Below are 16,747 nucleotides of genomic sequence, written 5' to 3'. Positions count from 1 at the left end.
AACTTTAAATGATGTGCATTTTAAAAAAATGTATACCTTCTACCTGTCCGGTGATGCATGTAACAGGAAGCCTAAATAAGGTTTTTCCGTCCGCATGCACCTTATTCCAGTCATGAGAAACTGATTTCCTTCAGGAAAAAAATATTGAAACGTATAAAGTGGATACTGCATATATAATATTCAACAACTGAAGTCAGTTACAGTTTTTCTTGATTGCTTTGATGCAGCCGTCAACTGAAACTCCACATTTTCAAAACAGTTAACACGCACGCCTAAACAGCAGCACTCATGGTCCAAATTACACATTGTGTTTTCAAAATGCACATACCGTGTCAAAACATTTACAGTATGCAACAAAAGCTAGTTTTACCTTCAAACAACACAACTTGCAAACAAGTATATGAGCTCTTTCAATTAATCATTACACAACGAACAACAAAAAACAAAATATAGAACTCAGTGTGAATTAGTGCACCATTGCTTGACATTGTAGTCTATTGCCAATGCCGTTTGTTGTCTTTATTTGGGCTGTCAAATTTACCTTTTTGCAAAGAATTGGATCAAGAATAAGAAATGCTTTGATTAAATTTATATTGAATTCGGAAAATTTTTGAAACTGTGGCTGAAAACTGAAAAACTGTATAAATTTTTTTTTTTAAAAACAGACAAAAGTAATAAAATACTGTTAATTTTAGAGAAAACACATGTAAAAACCTACATACAGTCAAATCTATTGGGAGTATAGGATGTAGCCACTACTGACTTCCTCCATCCATGCTGGCACAGAACAACACAGACCTTCCACCTTTTTCAATGTTTGCAGACTGATTGCTAAATGAAAATTTCTGTGAAAGAGTGTCAAACCAGTGTTTCAGTGAATTCGTACTGATCTCGGTAGTTTCAAATGATAAAGAATAGATGGTCTCTGTTTGGTTGCCATAGCTAAAACAATGGGGTTTGGACTGCTTGAATGACATCTGTGTTAACTGTTTTGAAAAATGGTGGGGAAAATGTGTCAACCTAAAGAGAAAGGGTTGACACATTTGCAAGACCTGTCTTCTGCTCTGCTGGGATAGTGATAATGAAAATGAAGTGGAACCTGGTTTCTTTACCCAGGTCAAAGGCAAAGCAAACAAAAAAAACTGTAAAATCTACCACCAAAGTTGTCCAAAAACTGTTAAACAATCCCCATGCTCTGTCTTGGGTCAATGTTGACTTCATAAAACAGTAATATAATGCATGCTAACAGCACTATTTAAACACTATTAAAAACTGTTTAAACACAAACATATATTAAGGATCTTTAACCCACACTATATATCTCAGGGGAATAGTAAGTTACCTATACAACTCAGTCAACGGTTCACTCTCCTTGCTGCTCATTTGTTCAAGGTATTCGTCTAGTCCACTAGCGATGTCCAAAGCCTTCTGAAGATTATCCCGAAGTTCGACTGGAATACTTGCATGATTCTCTGCGATCTCTTTTGCCTTCAGCAGGTGTTCAACGATGAACTCCACAGGAGTGTCTGAAACTAATATTCAGAAAGTAAATAACTAGATTGTCATTGTGCGGTTAGAGGTGTTAGTCCAGTAGGCTTTTCCTGCTATCTAATTTTCTTGCTGCTATTAACGGCAGAAGCTTTTAACATGACTATCATCATAATAATTAATAATTATGCACAATATTTTGAACTGTTTACAATATATTCAGTGCATGTTTATAATCACAATATATTGAATATTGGCATGTCTAAATTCCAGTGACTAATATTATTACATGCATGCTCTATGGAATTGCAAATTTGACAGTAGAGCATTGAGCTAGAGCTGAGGTGCAAATAAAATGTATTACATTCTTAAAAATATAAATCATTCTAGTCAAATATATCAGTGATTATCAGTAGTATTGTTCTAAACTGACCAACAGCTTAAGTTGTTATAAAAGTATCTGCACTGGTTTGTAATTGAACTCTCGATCATGAAACAAATACATATACTAGGCATCTTTGCTCCAGTAACTTGAATTTTAGGAGTGTATAACTTTTTTATAGGCTCTATGTTATACTGTATCATGTTAATCGTCAATCCAGTGTATGACACACAGGTCATTTACATTTTTTTAATTGTATTTTTTTATTAATAATTTAAAAATAAAGCTTTAAAAAGAGAGGTCTGTGGATAGTGCATGTGCATTTTGTGAGATCAATGCATTGGGTGGAGCTAAAGACCTCTACTGTTTCTCAATAACTCTGTGGAATTTTCTGCGCAGCCTCATGTGTAAAATACTTTTTCTGCACTAATTGTACTATTAAAATAACAATTTGTTTTTTGTAAATTTGTAATTAATTAATGCATTCCTGTTTTCATATGTGAATATTACGAATATAAAACGTTTATACATTTAATTAAATACAGATCATATGGAAACCAGACTGCTGCTTTCAGATTTTTAATTAAAACATTTTTTTAACATTTTAATATATACATAAAGAATATTCATGTATGTACAGTTGCAATCCAAATTATTAAACCCCCTTTGAATTTCTTTCTTTTTTAAAAAAAATATATTTCCCAAATGATGTTCAACAGAGCGAGGACATTTTCACAGTATATCTGATAATATTTTTTTCTTCTGGAGAAAGTCTCATTTGTTTTTAATTAAAAAAATAAATTTAAGGACAGAACTATTAGCCCCTTTAAGCTATTAATTTTTTCGATAGTCTACAAAACAAACCATCATTATACAATAACTTGCCTATCCTGCCTAGTTCACCTAATTAACCCAGTTAAGCCTTTAAAATGTCACTTTAAGCTGCACAGAAGTGTCTTGAAAAATCTAGTAAAATATTATTTACTGTCATCATGGCAAAGATAAAATAAATCAGTTATTTGAAATGAGTTATTAAAACTATTATTTTTAAAATGTGTTGAGAAAAAAAACTAAAAATAAACGGGGGGGGGGGGTATAATTCGGGGGGAGTGGGTTAATAATTCTGACTGCAACAGTGTGTTTCAATGACTGTAAAAAATATGGACGACGCGACAGCCCTTTTTCCCATTGAACGCCTTGAGGGCAAAACGCCTGCTTGACGGGCACAAACTGTCGCAAAAGACTGCTGAAATTGGAGCCAGACATGCGCAGAAGGATTGTCTGATGGAGCCAGAGGAGGAGCCGCGAAAATGAGCGGAGTCGAGCTTCCAATCAAACGCTTTATGTAAAATCAACTACGCCCCCCGAACTTCTCAGCATGCGTTTGCTGTCATATCAACACAAATGGATGTAATAACGTTAACAAATATGAGGGTTTTATATATTCAATCGCGCCAGCTCCAGGCCGCAGCGCATAACTTTACTCGCGGCGTCGCGGGCTGATTCCGGCTCGCATGCGGCAGCACCGGCTCGCTCGGCCGCCGCATCTGGCTCGATTGACTCGGACTGGAATCGGGCAGTGAGTCCAGGCATCCGGAGTAGGTCCAGCAGAGGTAACATTAGTCAGTCTGAGCTCTAAGAGATAAGTCTCCGGCAGGCGAGAATCTAGCCGGAACTGTGTTTTGCTATCTGGGTGGCTAGGCGTGTATCAGCAAACTAATAAAGCCCGAAAAAAGCCCTGAACTTAGCGAATAAACAGTGTTCCACCAGGATCATGTATGTCAGAAACTATAGTTTACTGCTGAACTCATTTTGTCATGGTAAAATAACACAGAAATCGAATAATAACATTTCAGTCTACTTCAGTCTCCTGCCGAAGCTCAGACGCCGCGCTTTGAGAAACTGTCAATCACAGCTGTAAATCACGATGACACGCCCAGCATTAAATTACTGCTAAAAACAAACTGTTTACAAAAATGAAGATCTGCACCTATTTCAGCACAATAACCAGTGCCTTAATCGACCAGAACTATCTTTCGGGACATTTTATTGCAAGTGTAATATTTTTTTTTATTTGGGCTCAAGTCTCCTTCATTAACACGGAGGAGGCGGGCTTTATGACTTGTACTGCAGCCAGCCCCCAGGGGGCGATCTAACGGCCGAAACCTTCACTCAAACGTAGGCTTGCGGCACACTTGGTGTGTTTTCAGCAACGGTTCTGTTTCATTCCCTGGATTGAAGCGAATTGCATTGACGGCAGGAGGAGCTGTTCCACACATAAACACAACAGTTTAACACGATCAACGCATGACATGTTTTCGTTTTTATTGTGTTCTAAAGTAATTTATTAACCGTGTCGTGTTGATATTAGGAGTACACTGACCGAGTTCAGCAACACTAACCCAGACTGGAATCCCACTCGTGACTTTGTGAAGTTATTTTTGGCTGTCCTGATAACGTTAGTAAGTCTCAGCTAGATTTATGAGACAATATTAAGCACGCGTTAGCTCTGCTCCAGCAAGCAAAACAGACGTTATTTCAGAAAACTGCGGTTTGGTTTGTCATTTAGCGAGCTCCAACAGACCCACGTAAACATTCCTACCTTTTGCTGTCTGCATGGCGAATCCGTGTAGTTTTAGTAGGGAGGGCTTGGTTGTGTTGGCCGTGTTCCCCGTTGAACAAACCCACCCTACATGTACAGTTTATGCAAATGAGCGCGTCACAAACTTACACAAGGTAACGATTTCGCCTTGAGTGCATTGCTCCGCTTCTATAGCTGCCTGCCACGCTGCTCGCGTGTGCGCGCGCAGCGCACTGACTATGTAACTGTGTATGGGTCACCCGGATCGCAGTGACCCGGGCACAGTGCCCCAATGCGGTCACGTTATCTCAACCTGCTCTGTCAAATATGTTAATGATTGCTATATTTTTTTTAATCATGAGGAACAAGGTTTGGCTCATTTGACTGTCTAAGACAGGGTTTTCATCAATATATTAATCTTAAAGGCTACGCCTTGTAAAGCTATAGCCTAGGCTTTGTTTGTGTGCATATAACTTTATTCTTTAGATATTTAATCTATGTTTCTGTTTATAGTTGATAATGGAATAAAAGTAATGTTAGAGATTAATAGTTGTAAGTGAGTAAAAATAGAAACTTGACCTCAAGCAATTCCAAAGATCAGATGAAGTCTACATGACATGCAAAGGCATGCAATAAAAAAAAATCAAATGATTTTTTTTAGTACGCATGACTTCCAATAAAATCCAAAAGTGCATAACACTATTCTCCACCGCACAATTTACTCTTTAAAATCTAAACACTGTCATAGAGCATAACTGCAACTGCAATTAAAAAAGGATCAGTACATGCAGTAGTTACAATTACAGTGTACTTATCTAAGCAAGCTATGGGTAAGTTATAGGGGTTAGTAAATATTATATAGGCTAGATATGAAAACTGAGATGTGCTCTGAGTTTGCAGTGCATGTGGTTGCTTATCAAACAATCAAACCAGTTTAACCAGCTTTACTTCACACCTAAAATGTATTTCCTTTGTCTTGTTTTATTATTGTTTATTTTCATTTATGATCATGCTAATTATTTACTTGATTGTGTTTTTATTTCATTTATTTGATTTAGATTCAAACTGTCTAAAATTAGGATTTTAAAAATGAGTCATCTTTACAATGGATGATTACCATTGCAGCTTAGAAATAAATAATAAATAGCTCTACCATCATATAACTGTGATGGCATTCTTTTAAACATACTGAAAAAAGCTTCTGTCTTCAAAGCACATTCAGACTATTTAATGAAAGTAGTAGCCTACACTTTGGTACAAGATAAATCGTCTAAATGTGTGTGTGTGCGTGTGTGTTATTTTTTATTTTATTTTTTTTAATTCATTTATTTATTTTTTATTTTTATTTTTTTGCATAATCGCGTAATACATAACATTAACCGTTGATTATATAGCTCACCTAACGCCATATTTCATAACACTCGCCTCCGGGTGTTTCGTGCACGTGAGGCCATCGCTACTAATCTTATAGTGAAGATGAGTTATGCAAGTTCAAGTTTAGTGAGAGACAGCGGGTTTTGGAGAGGGAGAAACTTTCATAAGTTTCTCGCGCAAGCTCCTCCTGCTGATGCGCCTCAAGTCATAATATATTGACGCCTGAACTATGGAGCGACCTGGGGAGACATTTACAGTGAGTTCACCTGAAGAAGTTCGCCTGCCATCTGTTCACCGGGACAACTCGACGATGGAGAACCACAACAAGCAGGAGACTGTCTTCAGCCTGGTGCAGGTGAAGGGGACGTGGAAACGCAAAGCAGGGCAAAATGCCAAGCAAGGAATGAAAGGACGAGTTTCACCGGCTAAAATGTGCGTATTAATCAAATGTGTTTCATTTACAGAACAGTAATTATTGAATTTTTAAATGCGTTGTCAGGTATGCCTTTTATCAATTAGTTTTAAGGGTAAATCCATTTCAATATGGCACAGAATGTGCAACGATCATATAAAGTCCAAATTAGTCCTGCTATGAGATACTGCAACAATCTGTGGTCAGTTTAATTTTTTTACAAGCTTCCAATATTTTACAAAATACATGAGTAATGTTTTAGCTTATGGAAGGTCTTATGGATCATGTATTATTTAATTTTGTTTTTTTCCTTACAATTATGATATCATTTGGTTCATTCACTACATAAATCATCAACATGATCAAATATTTTTACTAGCATCAACAACGATTAATTTATGTTGTATTATCTATCATCGAATGTTAACAAAAAAACATTGTAAAGTGTAACTAAATGTGTTAAATATAAATTACTTTTAGTTAACTTTAATTACTTTTGGCATTTAATAACATTTCATGAAAAGTATTACTTTAACTTAAAAGTTCATAAATTTTTTATATTCCTCTTTTTATCATACTAACTCTACAGTTAGACAGAAAAAAACTCATGGTTAAGCCAGTCAAGGCAGTCAAATATGAACTTTGCATATCACATATCCATTGCTAATGCAAAGCAGGCTTTGTCATTTTAGGGTAGTGGCTTAATGGTTTATGTTACTACAGTGTCTCTAGGTAATTACAAAGGGACAGATTTTCTACCCCAATATTTAAAAATCTCTTTAATTAACGCTTTAATGTACATTTTGTTGTTAGGATGACAAAACTTTTAGGTTGTTCTCGGTTGTTGCATCAGATGTCCAACATTGATTGTCGATGTAAAATGAATGAGATGAGCAAATAAATTAAAGTAGTCAGAGTTTGGGAGTCACCAATGTGGAAACTTTAAAGAATGACTGTTTTAAATAATGGTTTACACACACAGCATTGTTGGTTTTCAAACAAAAAATAATAATAATCAAAAACATAATTCTGTTGCACTACTACGCTTGGTTTTGGTATTGGTTTTGGCCTACGGCCTCGTGCCAACGCATGCCTCCCACCAGTGCTGTGCTGATATACAGCCATATCGCACTGCTACTCGTGTGATATTGCTCATATATATATATATATATATATATATATATATATATATATATATATATATATATATAAGAAAACATGTTAAATGAGAATCTGAAATATTTTAAGGCATACTTCAAAAAATAAAGAGGATTTAGTATTTAAAAATGTTTTATTTTGAATAGGTTTTTTAACAAATTGGTCTTACACTTCGTATTTTCAGATTTTTAATATTATAATGGTGCTTTTAAAATAAACTGACTTATCAACCATTTGGTAGAGGTTGATATATTTAACTAGCGACATTAGGAGTTAAGAAATGCAATTCAAAATGTTTTTTCTTGATGGCGCAGTTAATAGAATATATAACATAAATATGCACCAATCATACCCTCATGGCCAGCAGAACACCTCTGAAGGGGATCATCCATCAATTATCAGCTTTAATGTATTGACTTGATTATTTGCTTTGGACCGATAATGATGACATTAAAAATAAGCATCTGATATTTATCATTTGTAATTACTGAATGAATTATTATCCATATTTTATTGTCTTTATTATATAAATATATTTGGACTGTAGCAATAGATAAATGTATTTATCGGTCAGTATAGATGGCTGTCAATATTTATTATGAACCTATAGGGTTTACTGTTTACACACCGCAAAGAAAAGATTGAAGGGATCAAAACATTTAAAGGTGCAGTAGGTGATTGTCTTCAGAAACATTTTTTGTTGTGGTGGTTGAAAGTCTCTTCACATTCAAATAGTAATAATAAAAGTAAATTATCTAAACATACTAATAATAATAATAATAATATAAAAATACTTAAATGTATTTTTATATTCTGGGTAAGGCATAAGACTAAAAAATGTTCATCCAGTTAAAAATTGTCAGGCCGACAATTACCATAATTCTGATAAGTAGCCCAAACTGTTTGTCAACAAATCTAGATTTGTACATCTGTGCACCCCGTTCACACAGATTCGCCATTTGCGCTTGTATATTTAGTTTAACAACTAAACATAAGTATATAGCTCTTTTTGCTAGAAAGAGGTGATTAAGAATGTAATTGTTGGACTTCATACAGCTGTTCCACTCACGCTGTCATCTTTAAGGTGCACATTTGTAATTTCAGGAAGCTTGGCTTTGGATGACAGGGGAGGGACTGTGTTTTCAAAGCTATTATGCTAATGGATGGCATTCTGGCAGATCACCTACTGCACCTTTAATGTATGACACATTTTGTTCAAACTGAAAAAAAATCCTGTTATTGTGTAAGTGAATTTGATGTGGAAATAATACATTCTGTGCTGTGTAAATCAGTGATAAAAAAAATCTTTCTAGAAATAGACCTACAGTCCTACAGCAATTTACTGATCGCCATAAAATAAACAAATAAATTAAAAACAGTCCCTTAAAAATCTTACTTTATACTTAATCTGCATATTGCCTTATATTATGTCCTTGCTCCAAAATAATGTAAAGGTTAAATATCTTTCTACAAGCATTTTTTAATAAATTAAAAATGTTTTATTAGATGGAAAGCAGGAACATCTTAGTAATATTTAATTTAACATTTAAATTTCCAATCAAAACCAAGCAACAAATTGAGTTACGAGCTTTATATGTTGCAGTTACGAAAGCAGCTCCTCTAGTGGCACTACCTGGACAGTGGTCACCCCCATCACCTTCACATATACTGTTACTCAGACCAAAAACCTTCTTGACCCCAGCAATGACACTCTGCTTTTGGGCCACATCATTGACACTCAGCAGCTTGAGGCCGTACGGTCCAACACCAAACCCTTAAAACGCTTCATAGTCATGGATGAGGTAGTGTACAATATCTATGGTTCTCAGGTCACCGATTACCTCGAGGCCAGAAATGTCCTGTACCGGATCCTGCCCCTGCCCACGACAGAGGAGAACAAGTCCATGGATATGGCCCTGAAGATCCTAGAGGAGGTGCACCAGTTTGGGATCGACCGGCGCACGGAGCCCATTATCGCCATTGGAGGGGGCGTCTGCCTGGATATCGTGGGTCTGGCGGCGTCGCTTTACAGAAGACGCACTCCATACATTCGTGTTCCCACCACTCTACTGTCCTACATTGACGCCAGTGTCGGAGCCAAAACAGGTGTCAATTTCGCCAATTGTAAGAACAAACTTGGCACCTACATCGCACCTGTTGCTGCATTCCTGGACCGGTCGTTTATACAGAGCATTCCTCGCAGGCACATAGCTAACGGTCTTGCAGAAATGCTGAAGGTACATTGGAGTGTTTTAGTCTTTGTTGAAGCATTATTTTTCTACAAGTTTCCATGATTTGTTTCTCATCACTTAAATTGAGTCACCTATTCATAAAGACTCAAATACAGTTGAAGTCAGAATTATTAGACCTCCTGAATTATTAGCCTCCTCTATATTTTTCCCAATTTCTGCAGGTCTAAACATAATAGTTTTATTAACTCATTTCTAATAACCGATTTCTTTTATCTTTGCCATGATGACAGTAAATAATATTTTACTAGATATTTTTCAAGATATTTAGCTTAAAGTGACATTTAAATGTCAATGAATGGGGTTAACTAGGCTAGTTAGGGTAATTAGGCAAGTCATTGTATTACAGTGGTTTGTTCTGTAGACAATTGAAAAAATAATGCTTAAGGTCGCTAATAATAATGACCTTAAAATGGTTTTATTAAAAGTAAAAGCTGCTTTTATTCTAGCCGGAATAAAACAAATGAGACTTTCTTCAAAGGAAAAATATTATAGAAAACACTGTAAACAATGTCTTGCTCTGTTAAACATCATTTGGGAAATATTTGACAAAAGAAAATCCCAAGAGGGCTACTAATTTTTACTTCAACTGTATGTCTATGTGAATGTAACTACAAAGCTGAATCTATATATTTATTTATTGTCTTTTATAAACCCCATTCCACAATTCGATGCACAATATTCTACTTTTTAAAAAATAAAACAACCAAAAGCACTGTTAGTTTTTCAAGTGCCTTTCGTGATTTTGGCTTACATGAATGGGTGTGTACACTTTTACACACCAATGTAAACTTGAAATCTGAAACTGAGCGTCAAAGTGCTGAAAACTTTAATATTTTGGAGACTTTGATGTATAGTTTTGGTAGCTGTAGACAGTGTTGGGGTAACGCATTATAAATAATGCCAGTTACGTAATAATATTACTTTTACATCATGAGTAACAAGTAAAGTATTTTACTCCAGTAAAGAGTAAAACACATTTCTTTTCAAAATTAAGTTATAATATTTAAGTTACTTTTAAAAAATGTAATGCAAGTTACTTTTTAGTTGAGTTTATTCACTTTTAATAAATAAATTGCTGAATTAAAATTATCGTAGTCACGTTGAATCATGCACTCAAGGAGAGAATGCAAGGATAGACAGAAATAAAGACGGCACAGCCTTACATTTCTCAAATATCCTTAATATTATGAACACATGGAGAAAAAGGAAAAGAGGAATATCTGAATGGACAGTGAATTTAGTTTTTCATAAGGCAAATAGCTCAAAAGTAGCTTTAAAGGGGTGGTCCACTATCATATTTTAAACTTTAGTGGGGATGTAATGTAGCTGTGTGAACATGAATCTCTGAATGTAAGCCGCTCAAAGTTCAATGCAAAGGGAGACATTCGCTTTACAGAGTCAACTTAGCAAAGCCTACACCAAGCAAAGTTTGGGGACTACAAAAAAATACATCTGGGTTAATGATGTCTTAAACCCTTTGATTATGCGCATACACCCTGCACAGCGAAGGGGCGTGGCCAGAGGCAATGCAATGTTATAACAGAGACACTACCTGGTGATGTGGAGCTGATCCACTAATCACATCACATTATGTTGGCTGACCAATCAGAGCCTCTTAAGGGCGGGCTTTCGGAGGCACTAGAAAATATGACAGTCATTTTCATGTTAGCTGAATAGCAGTATATAATCAAAGTAAAATATATGAAAAAAAATATGATTTTTACAAATAAAGCATGAGCATACACTGCTATGCATTTTGCTTTGCATTTTATAAACAAAGCCAAACCCTAAAAATACACTCAGGACCATCCCTTTAAACTTTCACTAATCTGTATATATGGCATGTAGAACTCTGGGGTCAGGAAGTTCTTTGAAGATAATATCCCACATTAATTTTTTATGTGTTTTTTAAAGGTAAATGCAGGTTATACAGTGTGTTTATAATTGCAGAGCTTCACTATTTAAAGAGAGATGTTTTATCCAAAGTCATTAATCCTCAGCTAGGTCAGAAAAAGTAGCGCAAAAGTAACATAACGCATTACTTACAATAAAAAGTAAAAAGTTACTTATTGAGGAGTAACTCAATATTGTAATGCATTACTTTCAGAGTAACTTTTGCCCAACACTGGACAAGTGCAATTTCAATTCAAATTCAACTACTGTGCTATGCTAAAAATTGTAAGCTGATCCATGTAAAGTTTTTGAAATATTGACAAACATGTCATAGTGACTGCAATAAATAGTACATATCACTGAAGTCTATTCCTATTCTTGTAGATGGCTCTTATGAAGCACAGAGGGCTGTTTGAACTCCTGGAAGTGCACGGACAGTTTCTCTTAGACTCCAAGTTCCAGTCTGCTTCAGTCCTAGAGAACGACCGCATTGACCCTGCTTCTGTCTCTACACGTGTCGCAATAGAAACCATGCTAGAAGAGTTAGCCCCAAACCTGTGGGAGGACGATCTTGACAGACTGGTTGACTTTGGGCACCTCATAAGCCCTCAACTAGAGATGGTATCTTCAATTCTTCACCTGTGCTATCAAGCACTTTCCAAGATTTGGGTTGGGTTATAAATTACAGTCTACTGTTGATGATTGATGTATTTTACCTCAAGGCTTACAATAAACTTTTCTTGCGTAAGATACATTACTTTAGGAATGTAGACTGTCTAAAGGGAAATCTCATAATTAAATATTGTTTCTCCATGTTTAAATGCCTCATACCACATTTTGGGGTTTGGATTTTGCATGCATGCCAACTTCAGCATAAACTACATGTGAACTTTCCCCCCATTTTTTTTTTAGAAAGTCCTACCAGCTCTTCTCCACGGTGAAGCGGTGAATATTGATATGGCCTACATGGTGTATGTGTCTTGTGAAATTGGATTGCTGACAGAGGAGGAGAAATTCAGGATCATCTGTTGCATGATGGGACTGGAGCTGCCGGTGTGGCATCAAGACTTCACATTTGCTTTGGTGCAGAAGTCTCTGTGTGACAGACTCCAGCATTCTGGAGGCCTCGTGAGAATGCCTTTACCAACAGGCCTCGGAAGAGCAGGTAATATATTAAGTCAAATCTTAAAAATGAGAAATTATTCACATAACCATAGACAATCATCACATTAAAGTGTGTCACATCTCAAACATTTCACAACCTGACAAATGGAGGCTAAACATAAGACAGGTGGCAACAGTTGGCAACAAAACCAAACAAAGGGTTCGTCGCTGCTTACGTCATCTCGGTGCAATGTCAGTTATCATTTTAACTAGTCTTGTTGGCAGAATTTAAAAAATGTTAAATGCAAATCATGTAGTACAACAAACTAAAATTTTGTGTGCATACAGTAAACCAGTTAATCAACTTTTAGGGCCAGGACATACCAAGCCTACAGCAAATAACTAGCACCAACAAAACCCAACTGTGAGGTCGCTTTGCTTTAGATCGCCTGCGGACCAAAAAGCTGCACGTGAACTCCCCAAACGAATAACAGCAGAGAACGAAAACATGAAACGAGAGCTGTCCCAGATAGCATACGCATGTGGGCCACTTTAGGCAGTTATGCAGCACTGGTGGTTTTCCTTCTGCCAGACGAAATGAATGTGAGCCTGAAGTGGCCCACCTGTACAATGGCAAAAGGGGGCCATAGATTCCAATTCATATATGGGCCATTTAAGGCAAAGATATGGCGCTTATGGCAAAATGTAATCTGAATGTGAGCCTAATGTGGCCCAAGTGGAAAATCATAAATTTGGCCCAAATGATGGAGGACAAATGTGAGTCACAGTTGGCAAAAATCTGAGTCTAAACCTGAAGTAATTCACACGTGTAGGTGCAAATGTGGCCCAGTTATCTTAAGACATATGTGGGCCACTTTTGGCAAATATTTGGCACCGTAAGCTCTGGCTATTGCAGCTGTGAGCCTAATGTGGGCCAGAGAAAATATGGCAAATGTGGCCCAGTTATTTTAAAACATATGTGGGCCACTTTTGGCAAACATTCGGCACAGTAAACTCTAGCTAATACAGCCGTTAGCCTGTAATGGCCCAAAGAAGATATGGAAAATGTGGCCCAGTTATCCTAAAACAAATGTGGGTCACTTTTGCCAAATATTTGGCACAGTAAGCTATGGCTAATGTGGCTGTGAGCCAAAAGCAGCCCAGAGAAGATATGGCAAATGTGGCCCAGTTATTTTAAAACATATGCGGACCACTTTTGGCGAATATTCGGAACAGTAAGGGGTCATAAAAGAGATGAGAATTTTAGGGGTAAAAACCATAGCTCTTTGACATGGCAGATATAGGTAGTAATATATACTGTAAAACATTTTGTTGTAAATTTACTTTTTGTTATTATTTACAATAATACTGGCAGTTGGTTCAGTAGTCTGTTTTCTCGTTCCACAAAGGGAAACCAAACTTCTAACGAATGCAGAGCAGCATTAGGTATCATTATCTTTGCAATATAAACTGAACAATTATAGTGTCTTTTTTAATGCATTTACTTAAATGCAAAAAGTGGGTCTCATTTACAAATAATCAGCTGATTCGAATGTTATCACTTGACTGAATTATCAGTCGTGATCAGCTGATAGATATGGGCCAGTAGGATAATCTAATCACCCATCCATATGGTTAATCAGCTATAGATCAAATATGGTTGTGGCTGGAAGTTAACAAGAATTATTTATATCATTTATTAAATTTTACATTAATTGTATTTTATTAACATCTTCCCCGACCCTAACTCTAAACCCAACCATCACAGTAATGTAAAAACAGATCTGAATCTGGAGTCTTCTCTATTAGTATACCGGAATAACCATGAGAATTATTGATATTATTATTAAATTTCCCGTAAATTCATTCATTCATTTCTTTTCGGCTTAGTCCCTTTATTAATCCGGGGTCGCCACAGCGGAATGAACCGCCAACTTATCCAGCACATTACTACGCAGCGAATGCCCTTCCAGCCGCAACCCATCTCTGGGAATTTCCCATTAAATGTATTTTATTAATGTTGCCCCCTACCCAAACCCTAAACCCAACTGTCACAGTAATGTAAAAACATATCTAGATCTAGAGTCTTCTCTATTAGTATAGCTGATTAACCATGTGGATGCATGATTACAGCCTTTTGAGCCTACCATTAGGTGCAGAAGGCCCCTACTGGTCCATATCCATCAGTTGATAGCCACTGAAAACGTTCATTCTATCGAGTGATAACATTCAAATCGAGTGCAAATAATTGCATAGATCTGCATTTATGTGTACATCCACAAAATTGTTCTTTTTTATGTTGGTTAATTTGGAGTATAGTAAATTAGTAGTCAAGAGCATAAAAATGCACAAATATAAGCAGGTAATTTGCATAAAATACGTACAAAACATCTTTATCCACACAGCATTGTATTTTATGTGCTTTTTTGTGTATGAGTGGTTTCAGAAATTTGTATATATTTTCATAAATTTGAATGCATTTTAGTATAAAAATTAAGTTCATGGGTCTATTTCACAAACAAACTTGTTGGGCTCTATTTTGACGATCCAGGCGCAAAGTCCAAAGCGCAGGGCGCAAAAGCATTAAGGGCGTGTCCGAATCCACTTTTACTATTTTAAGGATGGAAAAATCTGCTTTGCGCTGTGGCGCATGTTCTAACAGGGTTGAGCTTATTCTCTCAATGAGTTATAAGTGTGTTTTGAGAATAAACCTATCAAAGTCTCATCTCCCATTCCCTTTAAGAGTCAGTTTCGTCGCGCCATGGCACATTTGCTATTTACATGGCGGACTTTGTAAGTGGAAAAACTGAGCGCTTTGCTAGCGAGAAAACAGTTTAACAGGGTTAAACATTTTTTACTTTCACTTTCGCTCTCGTGGATAGGGAAACGTGTTGTTCGCAAAGACATCCATTAGCCTACACATAATTAATTTAGTTTATTAAGCCCAAAGATTTATTTTACAACTATTTCTAAATTCAGTTTTATTTTCCAGCAAATGAATAAATGAACAATAATTTAAAAAAAATTTGTTCAAAAACTGAGTTATATCCAAATACACATGCTTTGCCTTTATGTGGTCTTAAACCTGACAGGTGGGCAAATCTAAGCTTGTTTTTATTTAAACAAAGATAAATATGCATATATTAATATTAATACTACAACTAATAATGACATTATACAAAAGCAAATTGTCATGAATAAACTAAAAAATCCCCTGGGATGAGAAAGGCATGGAGGCTGTGCATTTTATATTTGTGTAGGCTAGAAAATAATATTTTTTGTAATATTTTAATCCTTTAATTCTTTTTCATTTGTAAGGATATTTGTGTATTGCTGTACATGCTTTGTGTATTAAGCAGTGTGTAAGCGAGACGCACAAATAACGCGCTTTGCACTGGACTCTATACCAGCTTTGATCTAGTGTATTGTGCAGTCTATTATAGTTCCTCAAAATAGCAGCGCGCCAGCAATGCGCCTCAACACACCTCCTTTTTTAGACCAGAACGCCTATGGGCACACATGAGTGCAAATGCACTTGCTTTTTAAACAGCATGCTGCAAAACGTCAAAACACAGTCCATGCTTGAATTGCAAGTTGGATTATATTTAAAGTGATCTTTTTTCTTCTCATTTCTCTCACAGAAATCTTCAACGACACTGATGAAGGCTCTCTGTTCAGGGCGTACGAGAAGTGGTGTGATGAGCTCAGCACTGGGTCACCTCAATGAAACCACTTCAAAAACCTGACACCAATGTTTACTCTTAGCTTTACCAATTAATGCTCATGTATTATTCTTTAGACTTTGAATTTCTTCTCAACTTGTACACATCATGGGCATTTAAGTGTTTTACATTTAAAACAATTGCTTTTCATTACTGCAAATGCCATTTTTGTATGGCTGCGAATAGAAGGAGGACTTGATATGTGAAGATCTTTCTTTAGCTTTGTTAAAGGGTTTCTTTGCCAGTATTTCATACTGCATTAGATAAAGGGACATTTCGGTTAATAGAGAGATCATGTATTAAAAATGTTACGAAGTCTGCTTAATGTGTTTAATGTAATGCATGCAGGTTTATAATAAACAACTCATTTATTAACAACAA

The 16,747-nt window shown here is 36.1% G+C and overlaps 2 protein-coding genes across 3 annotated transcripts in view; one reads left to right on the top strand and one right to left on the bottom strand.

The window, feature by feature from the left end:
* zgc:113054 overlaps positions 1 to 4,671 on the bottom strand; it is a 25,168-nt gene extending 20,497 nt beyond the window's left edge. Inside the window, 3 exon segments of the mRNA NM_001013450.1 lie at positions 37 to 128; positions 1,343 to 1,532; positions 4,473 to 4,671. Of these exon segments, the coding sequence (NP_001013468.1) occupies positions 37 to 128; positions 1,343 to 1,532; positions 4,473 to 4,488 (298 nt within the window). The 5' untranslated portion in view covers positions 4,489 to 4,671.
* eevs (2-epi-5-epi-valiolone synthase) lies at positions 4,632 to 16,747 on the top strand. 2 transcript variants are annotated; one of them, XM_087257847.1, is made up of 5 exons: positions 4,632 to 6,257; positions 8,999 to 9,632; positions 11,925 to 12,161; positions 12,453 to 12,705; positions 16,286 to 16,747. In XM_087257847.1, exons 1-5 carry the CDS (start codon positions 6,055 to 6,057, stop codon positions 16,369 to 16,371), a joined length of 1,413 nt encoding a protein of 470 aa, XP_087113973.1. In that variant the 5' UTR covers positions 4,632 to 6,054; the 3' UTR covers positions 16,372 to 16,747. The 2 variants fall into 2 exon arrangements, with proteins under 2 accessions (XP_087113973.1, XP_087113974.1); XM_087257848.1 differs by having other exon boundaries at positions 6,067 to 6,257; positions 9,225 to 9,632.

The sequence above is a fragment of the Danio rerio genome, chromosome 6 (genome assembly GCF_052040795.2).
Source record: "Danio rerio strain M-AB ecotype USA chromosome 6, GRCz13ab, whole genome shotgun sequence".
NCBI classification, from domain to species: Eukaryota; Metazoa; Chordata; class Actinopteri; order Cypriniformes; family Danionidae; genus Danio; species Danio rerio.
This window is presented reverse-complemented; position numbering and strand designations above follow the sequence as displayed.

Bases quoted from the DNA above. Each gene is read 5' to 3' on its own strand.
- eevs (XM_087257847.1), top strand. From the start codon at position 6,055: ATGGAGCGACCTGGGGAGACATTTACAGTGAGTTCACCTGAAGAAGTT. The intron at 12,162-12,452 runs GTATCTTCAATT...TTTTTTTTTTAG, and splicing joins TAAGCCCTCAACTAGAGATG to AAAGTCCTACCAGCTCTTCT. The intron at 12,706-16,285 runs GTAATATATTAA...TTTCTCTCACAG, and splicing joins AACAGGCCTCGGAAGAGCAG to AAATCTTCAACGACACTGAT.